This window comes from Nanorana parkeri, unplaced genomic scaffold (genome assembly GCF_000935625.1).
Source record: "Nanorana parkeri isolate BGI_ZX_2015 unplaced genomic scaffold, ASM93562v1 scaffold1410, whole genome shotgun sequence".
NCBI classification, from domain to species: Eukaryota; Metazoa; Chordata; class Amphibia; order Anura; family Dicroglossidae; genus Nanorana; species Nanorana parkeri.
This window is the reverse complement of record NW_017307678.1, coordinates 2,665-13,468: the sequence shown is the minus strand read 5'-3', so window position 1 is coordinate 13,468 and position 10,804 is coordinate 2,665. Positions and strand designations below refer to the sequence as shown.

Genomic DNA, 10,804 nt, shown 5'->3' with positions numbered 1-10,804 from the left:
CTGAACTACAGATCAGTAAGTCATTGATATACAGTACCGGAGAGAAAGTGAGTATTGTAGCAAGGTGCTGATAAGTTGAGTATTGCAGCATTTTTAATTTTAAGAAGAGCTGACCTAATTATTAAAAAAATCAATTGGAATTGGGGTTTAAGGATTAAAACAGCACATTCTTATAAATTTGTCAGCAATCTAGAAATCTAGAAAATCTTAGTACAATCACAATCATGAAAGTTCTTTGATGATTAATTTCTAAGTGTCTGAAAGCTGAGATCTGACCTGTTAGAACTGATTATTCTGCACCTTTATAAACTGTCCCTGACAGTCAGCCATCATAGTTTAATATATCCAGTGTATCATATTGTTTGTAACAAATGACATGTGTAAACATTTACTAACTACTGCAAAAGTCTTTGTACGAATAGCCTTGTTCTTCCCTTTACTACAGGGAACATATGTACAGAAGTTTGACTCTTTATCACTGAAGCAATGTGCAGTCGTATAGACTTAATTTACTTTCTGAGTAGAATCTGGGAAATACTGGCTTGAATTTAGAGACAGCTGTCCAAAGCTGAAATCAGTATATTTGCTTCTATCTAAACCCTGGCAGAAGCTATTTTCATGTTTTTAATTCTGAGTAAGAACCTTTAAATGATCATGCTATATCTTGAATGATGGCTTCACCAGCCAAGAGCACATCAGTAGCTAGGAATGCAATGTTTCTTTTTTCCATTAGGACTTGCCTTTTACATCACTTCCAAAAGCATTATTTGTCCTGAATATAAAGATAATGTAATACATATCTGGTCTCATTATGTGCATCAAGTTAATATGGAAAATTAGGACACTTTTAAGGGCATTATAAATTTAGGTAAGGTGTTTCGTAGTCGTGCTGTTAGGTATTCCATGTTGGAAATGTCGTGTATGCGCTTGTAGAGATCCAGGTGAGAAGGATTGTTTCCATTTCAGGGAGATAAGACATCTACCGGCGGTCAGTATGTGATTAGCTAGTTTGGTTGAATATCTGGACATGTGTGGAAAAAGGAGACTCAACAAGCAGTGTACAGTATCCGTGACTACTGGGAAATCAACAAGATCTCTAAGCAGAGACATCACCTGTTTCCAGTAGGTCTGAATTGAAGGGCATTCCCAAAATATATGGTATAAGGTACCTGTAGCATTGTTGCACCTTCAGCATGTGGAGGGAATTGTTGGGTTGATAGAGTGTAAGAGATCTGGGATATGGTACCAATGGTTTAAGATTTTGTATTGATTTTCCTTGTACAGAGTACAAATTGAGGTTCTGTTTGCATTAAGCCAAATCTCCTCCCACTCTTCCAAATCCAGCTCTCTCCCCAACAATGCCTCCCACTTCAACATCTAATTATGTTTAGGAAAAATTTATCCTGGGATAGTAACCAAAAGCTTTTAGATGTCAGAGATCTTGTGTTTGTGTTGGGGAACCTTCAGACATATTTTCTCAAAAGGTGTTAGTTTGGGGAAGGTTAGCATAGGGGAAATAAAATAAGCTTAGTGTTTAATATGGAGATATGTGAATTGGCAGTGCAGAGGAAGATTACATTTGGAACTAAGATCAGAGATAGGCAGAAGAATCTGCGTACTCTTGTGAGTACGCAGATTTGGTGAGTTGATATTGCTAACAAACGCTTTTCAAAATCAACATTGGTCTGTGCTTGATGGGCTATTTGAGCTAGAATCGAACATGGATTCTTGGCAGCAACGAAAATTTTAGGTAGAAAATCTATAGGTGTATGGCCAGCTTTAGGCTTAGATTTTCAGTGTTATAGGAGTTAAAGGATGAAGGAGTTAAGGTATACCTAAAAGCAATACTTGTTTTTATTATTTGGATGTAATGGTGAGGGATTAGATCCTGTTTCAGATGTTTATTGATGTCCATATCTTCTTAATGGAGATTTACTATCTATAATTGTCCTAATCACCAATGCAAAAAGGTAAATGCAAAATTTTGAGTTGCCACTAGAAAGGATATCTTCCTATGATTCTCAGGTGGGCTGTGCAGGATCTATAGTGGGATGTGCAGGATCCCTTCCCCTGCACACATGTGCTACTCCTCTTACCTGAAGCATCCCACCGTGAGATAGTGGGGTATGAGCAGCTCCGAGCTGCCCACAGCTTCTTCGTGCAGCACCTCAGCTAGTCGGGCCACATCTCATGCAACCCCGGCCCAGCCCCACCACCGGTCCTGCTCCAGCCCCTCCTCCGCCCCGCCTCTGATCCCGCCTCCTCGTCCTCTACCCGACAGCTCTCCCAGGTAAATTAGTTTGTCTTGCGGTGTATACACCCCTGGTCCCAGGGTGCCTATTTAGTGCTTCATTGTATCCATAGATGTGGACATGGTGACACAGGTTAATATTCATAAACGTCTGCCTTTGTTTTTCTCCATTACGTGGTGGTTGATGGAATTAGTAGTTTACATTCTTCAGTGTCCTCAGTAAAGCTCACAAAATGTTACAAGGCCACTGCATTTCTAGCAAGATCTACAGGTACTTTCTGTACTTACTAAAAATGTTTTTACCCTGATATAGGAAAAGTAATGTGTTCGCTACATACAGTATATGGACTGTTAAGCTGCAATGTATAAAATTTTTATCCTTGGGTTTAGTTATGCCTTAAGGAAAAGCAGATACATTTTTTTCTTAGTTTGATAGGAAGCCAAAGCAGGATAGGTAAGAGATTATCAAGCCATAGAAAAGTTGTAGTAGAAGAGCATCATGGTGGAAGCAGCAGGACTTGGAGATTTTCAGCATGTGTGGAATTTAGACTTGTATTCCAGAAAACCCCTGTGGAACAAATTTTCTTAAGTTAAGGTGTATCTATACCCAAATTTTTTTAGGCCCCTTTCACATTGTCTGATCAGGAGGAGATCCGTGCATGGATCCCCTCCTAATTAGAGCAGTACGGATCAGTGGCATCCGTGTCTGTCCAGTTTTCTCCCTTCATCTTGCAATGGAGGAAAGAACTAAAACTGCCGGACCCCATGTCGGTCTATGGAGAATCAGATGTAAACGTATATGTGTCCATTTACATCAGATTACCCCTGATCCAGCGCAATTAGGTCCAGCAAAACGGAACTTTGTTTTGTTTGTTTTTCCGGGCCTGGACGAAGTAGAAGGTAATCCGATGTAAATGGACACCCGTCTGTTTAGACCTGGCTGTCCATAGACTAGCATTGGATGTCTGATCGGGTCCGCCTGAAAAACTGACAGGCGGAACCAATTAGACCACCTGCATAAAAGGGGCATTCGTTTCGGAGAGAATAGAACTCTTGTCAGGTTTTACTCGATTGGGGACATTTCTCTCACTTCCTAATTGGGGAACAATCTTTTTACCAGACAGGAAGTAAAGGAATCCCTTCAATGAAGCTTGCAACTGCAGTTAAACATGACAGGAGTTCTAATCCTCCCCTAGTCCATCCAAAATGAAAAACAAGGCTTAAGGTATAGATATACTTTAAGCCACTCTAGCAGCTGTTGACAGTATTCAAACACAGTGGCGTCACAAGGGGATGCGGCCCGCACTGGGTGACACCGTAAGAGGGTTTCACCCCCTCTGAAAAGTTGGGCATTTGCTCATGGACTGAGAGCCTAACAGCTCCATGAGAGCGGACCCGGTGGCATACTTTTCCTGCCGGATGAACATCCTCTTCTCTCTGAGCCGGTGTCCATCACCGAGATGGCCGACGGCAGGTGACCTTACACGCGTGGGTAATGATGTCACGTGCATGTGTAATGACGTCTTCTGCTTAATCTATTCTGTGAATATGTGCTTTCCAAACCTCTCTAGCTGCTGCTCAGTTATTCCTCTGTCATCAGATCACCAGTCATTGAGGGGAGACTCTGACATGAAGAAGTAAGGCCCTCTCTTTACTAAAATGGCTACCTCCACACAGAGATACAGTGTGGAACAAGACATGTTGTCACCAATAGGAGAAGATCAGTTTCAGAAAGAGTATTGGCAATACTGGTTACTATTCCTTTCTCCTCTGCCTGCCTTTTTTGTCCACAGCTTCATAGTTTAGGTCCTCTTTAATAAGTTTTTAGCAGTACAATGGGAATCACTAACTAACAAGTTTGGACCCTATTTTTTACTGTAGCATAGCTAAAATGTCAGTAAAACAACTGTATTTCTGCAGTTATTGGTTTATTTCACATAACTACAGTGCTTAATTTTTATAGGTTTTTGATTGATATTTTGACCTTCTTAATTTGTGAATTTCTTCTTTAGTGCCTGGCCAGTTGGAATTAGCTGTAACACCTTCCTCAGCTATTGGCTTCTAGAAAATCTACTATTTCCAACATATACCTTCGAGTGTTTGGCAGTGAATTAAATGAATAAATATGAGTAATAATCTTCTATGCCAAGTTTAGGATTGGTTTGTTAAAAACACAGAAATTTAGTGTTGCATTTATATACAAACTATAAAAACAGGCCTTTATGAATATATGCTCTCTGCCCATACTGTATGTATGTAGCCATACACGATAGGCCAAAGAATAATATGAGTTGTACGCTGAATTCAAATACTTCTTTTGTCAGCAACATGCTTCTTGACTTCATGCCTGAGTTATTTTATAGTAACTCACTTTTATGTTCCAAAATAAACCAAGACTTGTTAATTTAATATTACTGTAGCTTGCAGAGTGTTACTTGTTAGTAAGCTGACTATTTTAAATTATTAAATTGTGTCTTGTGTTAATACAAATATGCTAAAAGAGTGCTTTGCAAGGAATAATGCTGTGAGATAAATACCAGTGTGTCAGCAAAATTAAAAGTACATAATTCCAACTTGCCTATGGAATAATACACACAGATAGCTTGATTTGTGAATAGCAAATGATAATAATAAATATAGCTGCACGCAGCAATAAAGGTGGCCAAGCAGTAGAGCCGGTCATAGTGCATGAAAAGATATTGTAGTTAGAGAGATTTAAAAAAAAAAACAGGACATGATTTCATGAATTATAAAAAAATTCAAATTCAAAATGGCCGCCGACCTTGGTGACCTCTGGATGCCATATTGTATTTGGCAGTTATGATGTTGAGTTATCATATGTATAACACGTTTAACATACTTCACTAGTGATATAAATGCACATTTATGCAATTGGATGCAATGTCACAAAGTGATTGGCTTGTGGCGGCCATATTGATTTTGGGATCGGGCCTGGTTTTTCAACCGTGGTAGTAGAGGTCACCCTGGATATATGTGGAAAGTTTTGTGTTATTCTGATCAATGGTTCCAGAGTTTAAGTTGTTTGCAGATGTTTGCACAATCCAAAATGGCTGCCAAACCATGCATTCACATGACTTGTAATACACATAGACGACTGTGGAGCTCAATATATCCTCACATACTCATTTGTATATGTGTAGCTTTACCGGTTATGAAAAAACAGATGTTTGAAAATTGTCAGACATAGGTTTGCTTAAACAAAGATGGCCGCCAGAGCACGTGACCTATGACCTTTATATTATAATAAGCTCTGCAGAGCACAGGGCTCTACCATTGTGCAAAGTTTCATGAGTTTTTGACTTACAGAGCACTTGTTACAGGCATTTGAAAAAAGTGGTGGAATAATAATAATCTGAACAGATACAATAGGTATCCTTGCAACTTCGTTGCATGGCCACCTAATAATAATATACTTTTATCTATGTTTATCAGAAATTACAAAGGGTTAAGGATTCACTGAGGGGTTCAAGGCTAAAGACCAAGTACATTTATAGAAGACAGAAACCTCGGAGGCCTACTGTAATGCCACCTGCCTTGCCCAACCCTATCCTACTGGTACATCTATTCTCCCAGTAGGGTAGGGTAGGGCAAGACAGGTGGCATTGCAGTGGGCCTCTAATGCCAGTATCAAATGTTCCAACTGGATTTTTCATATGAACATTCATGCAAAAATCTACCCGTGTATACCCTACTTTAGCTTTGGCAGCCTGCAACAGAAAATTCTGTCACTGGCAAGATCTTCAGAAACTTTGAAACTCACCAAAAAACTTTTTTCTTACAAGAACTGTATACAGTGAGGCATAGTGCCTGAAAAGCAGATTTTGGTTTAAACGTCGGGATCCGCTTCGGCTGCGTGGTCTCAGTATACCGCGAGCTGTAGCTCGCGGTATACTGAGCTTAGGGTAACGGGAGGACGCTAGTTTGTGTCCTCCCGTTACACTAAGGAGAACTATGGGGAAAAACACTGACCCCATAGTTCTCCTTTAATAGATTATTGAAAATGGAGCACTGTTCTCTAAAACACAATATAACACAAAGGCTAACAGGTATTTGTAGGCTGCTGTCAACATAACTCAACAAAACAGTGGCTCAGTGGTTAGCGCTTCTGCCTTGCAGCACTGGGGGTCACTGGTTTGTACCCTGGTCAGGACCCTATTTTCAATAAGTTTCCATGTTCTCCCCGTGCTTGCATAAACTTTCTCCCACGCTCCAAAGACATGTTGGAAGGTTCATTGACTCCTGTCTACATTGGCCCTGCATGCTTGTGCAATAGGGATCTTAGATTGTATGCTCCTTGAGGACAGGGACTGATGTGAATGTTCTATATGTAAAGCACTGTGTAAATTGTTGGTGTTATATGGTGTTGTAATAAACAAGCTCAACCAATGTCATAATAGAAATTGACTTTTGTGCAATTCGTCAATAGCATTAACGCAGCAGTTTTTGTGAATCTCCCCTGTAGCAAAGTTTTATTAGCTATTCACCCTACCAGTAGATCCATTATTTTTCCACTTCCCTTAATGGAACAAGCTACATTGGCAGTTACTACTGTAACTGCTTAAAAACATATCAGCTTGTGTTGGGCTTCAATTTGTGTGTCTGTTACCTTAAGTCCACTTAAACCTTCAGGGTGACAATGCTGAGGTGTGATTCCACTGCAGAACAAACACCCAGTTTAAGGAAGTGGCAAAATAACAGATCTACTCAGAAGGATCAACAGATAATAAAACTTTGTCACAGGGGCACTAACAAGAACAAAAGCTGCTGTGCTGATGCCACTGACAGACTGCAGCATATACAGTATGTACATTTTTTTTTGCACATCGTTCCACTTTAATAAGCCGTTATGACAGTTAAGGTATTTTTTTTTTTGTTTGGCTTCCTGTGTGTGTAAATGTCCTATCATTTACTCTACTAGAGATACAACAGGCAGTGAAAGGAAGTCTTTCCAAAATTAAAGCAAATCCCTCTTACAATAAATTGTGGTAGGATACAATAACCTGCGGTAGGATACCAGTTCAAGCACACATACAATTTATTATACAGCAGACATCTCCATAGAGTAGTTATAATTTTTTTGGCAATTGTAAGTCCTAATGAACATACTGGGAACTTGCTGGATCTTGCCCAGCGATTCTTCCTTTTTGAATTGGTTACCAGCTCTCTGGTTTAGATGTCCAAATCTCAGGCCTGCATGTTTGTAAATAACAAAGTCAAGTAATTGCCTGTATTTCACTGCCTGGAGGGAGGGGTGTACATTATAAGTTTTGGCCAGGTAGTAACAAAGACAACTTGTTTTGGGTCCTGTAGAATGTCAACAGTTCTGGGTCCATGTCTCTTGGGGGTGGTGGTGGAAGAGGAGAAGAGAGCGCAGATTGTGAGAAGTGCTATGTGATCCTGTGTACACCTGAGGTGAGAGCACAGCCCTGTGGTACCTACCTCAGTGTTCTTTCTTGGGTTGGTGGGTGCCTTGTATGTGGTCCGAGTCTAAGGGGGCTTCACTAATGAATGCATGACTCTCAGCCATCAGAACCCTGAACCTCTGAGCCCTCACCCCCCTCTTCCCTCATCCTGTACCCCATCCTTTTGCATGTTTCTTGATGGTTCCTATAGCCCCAAGGTCACAGTTTGGACCACGGGTTGAGCCTCCACCCATCATTTCCTCTCCCATTGCACTATTCAAAGTTCATATCATGATTGTGTGGCATTATGGTATAACAGTTCCCTGCATTGTTTCCTGTAGTTAGGGAGTTAGTGTATGAAAAACAGTGATTGGAACAGACAAGGCCAAATACCTATGGTTCCATAAATTAACAGCAAGAAGACATGGAAAAGATTTGTATTACCTGTTTCTTGTAGCTGTCTTTGAGTGGTATGTGGCATTGGGATGGCAGAGTGGCATTTATAACAGTACCTGCCCTGTTGTGTGTACTCTGACAGCATCGAAGCAGACTGCATATGCTCATTCTGAACTTGGTTTGTTGTTTGTAAGCGCCATTGCTCGACTATAATACATACAAATATAAAACGTTCTACTTTTACTAAAAGACATGGTTTAAATCAGTGATTCTCAATGAATTTACTTGTATGAAATCAGTTTTTTCTAGTGCAAATGGTAGCATTTGGGGTTTGCCACTATTACATTTAAAACATCTATTTTGTAAACAATTTGACTTTCCTTTAGTTTATTAAATAGTTTTGTTAAACTATAAAAGAGTCTGTACCAAGAAGAAATATCTATTTTGGGGTTTTCATTGAGCACCCAAAGGTCGTTTTACCATAGCTATATAATTAGCCAGGTTGAAAATAGGCACAAGTCCATCGAGATCAACCAATAGAAAAACAAAAGAATAAATAAATATAAAACCCCCAATATACAGAATCTTATACACACAGTTGATCCAGAGGAAGGCTAAAAACCCAATTTGCTTCAATAGGGGAAAAAATAATTATTGTTTCCCTAAGGCAATCGAACATTCCCTGGATCAACAATCTCTGGTGGTATCACTTATAAATGTTAAAGTAGTATTAAGGTCTGCGCATTTTTTACCTTAATGCATTCTGTGCATTATGGTATAAAACTGCCCAGTACCTTTTTCTCCCCAGTCCCTCCCACACTTACCTGTCAGCGATGCTCGCCCCGCTGCCGGTCCCAAAAGCGATCCTCCGTTCCCCAAACTTCCTGGTTGTGTGTGAGGGAGGATACTGATGGCAGGGGAGGGGAGCACAGAGGCTTCCCATTCATTAAGAAAATATTTTACTATCAAGCTGTTTCTGAATGGGGAGGAGCCTCTGTACAGAGTGCTTCTCCCCATTGAGAAACTCATGAATGAACAGGAGGTGATGTAAATCACATCCTGTTCATTCATTTATAACTGGGGACACATAGTACTATGTGTCCCCAGTTATTTACAAACACTGGAGTGATCAGCCGATCGCTCCAGTGTTTGTCCTGCACAGAGGATTGGTACATACTAGTGACATGTACCGATCCTCTGCCGCTCGTCCACGCACAGGGGGGCTGCAACTTCTCTGGATCCCCCTGCTCTCCCGGGCAGAGGGGGATACGATGAGCCGCGGGGGGGGCGGAGCCGCTGTGACAGAACGGACGAGCAGTGAGGGGAGAGAGAGGCGCCGGCTGTCAGATCCTGGCCGAGCGTCTCTCTCTCTCCTCACTGCTCTGCATTAGTTAGTGACAGCGGCTCCGTCCTCCGCCCTCCCCCGCCGCCGGTTCCTTCACTTCTTCTCGGATCCCCGCTGGGGAGAGCAGCGGGGATCCAGAGAAGAGGCGGGAGGAGAGGACATGGCGATCTACCAGTGATCGCTATGCGATCGACTGGTAGATCGCGATCGACATTGTGGGCACCCCTGCTCTAGAGTGTATTTTGCATAGGCATTTTTAGCCTCCAAGTGTATAACTTTACATTTATCAACATTAAACCTCATTTACTACATAGTTGCCCAATCAATCATTCAGGTCTGCTTGAAGATATCTAATAACTTTATTCCACTGCATAGATTGGTGACATCTGTGAGCACAAAATGGTACTTTTAATCCCAAACTCTATATCATTTATAAATATAAAGTAAGGATCCCACAACTGAACCTTAGGCTGTACCACTAACAACCTTAGAGCATTCAGGGTATGAATCATTAATCACTACTCTCTGAATACAGTCTTTGAGCAAGTTTTCTATCAATTTGCAGTTTAAAGTTTCTGAGCCCAAAGACCTTAACTTATACAGTACATTAGTTGCCTGTGACGGTGTCAAATGCATTGCCAAAGAATACTACAGTATATACATGGCCACTCCTTTGTCTACGTTTTTGCTTAGTTTCTCATAAAAAGAAAGTAGGTTTGTTTGACAGTTTCGGCCTTTTGTGAATCTATGTTGACTATTGCTTATAATATTGTTTTCTAGCAAAATTGCTTGTGGTGCTTTATCAAACTCCAATATCTTCCCAACTGTGGAAATTAAGCTTCTGTCTTAAGCTTCAGGTCTGTAGTCTGTAATTACTTGATAAATACTTTGATCCTTTTTTAAACATAGACACCACATTGGCCTTGTGGCAATATTGATACCATGCCAGTCATCAATGAACTTCTATAAATTAGAAAAATCGGCTTTGAAATAACAGAGGGTAACTCTTTGAGGACACGTGGCTATAAGCTATCTGGTCCAGGAGCTTTATTGACCTTTATTTTGTCTACCAGATTTTGAAATATTCATAGTTACATCAATTTAGTAAACAAGACTCAAATAGTTACAAATGGGAATTTGGGTTTGATATCTCATGATCATGAGATGGCTTAAATGGAGGAGGTTACAGAGGAACTTTACCCTTATCTTCAAAATGACCACAAATGCCCCTTTAGGAATGTTTAGTAATTGCGATCTACAAACATATACTTACAGATAATTGGTGCCTTTCATCCTTTACATAACTTATTTTTCTTTTTGTCCCCATTCTTGTCATGGTGGCCATTTTCACTAAGGGCAGATTAATCCATCTCCCTACTTCCTGGAACT

General features: G+C 40.5%; 1 protein-coding gene across 1 annotated transcript in view; it reads left to right on the top strand.

The window, feature by feature from the left end:
• LOC108798122 (A disintegrin and metalloproteinase with thrombospondin motifs 19-like) overlaps positions 1-7,684 on the top strand; it is a gene marked incomplete at its 3' end in the record, with an annotated part of 178,172 nt that extends 170,488 nt beyond the window's left edge. Inside the window, exon 22 of the mRNA XM_018569844.1 lies at positions 7,583-7,684. Within this exon, the coding sequence (XP_018425346.1) occupies positions 7,583-7,684 (102 nt within the window). The remainder of the gene's footprint in view (positions 1-7,582) is intronic.
• Between the last annotated feature and the right edge of the window lie 3,120 nt (positions 7,685-10,804).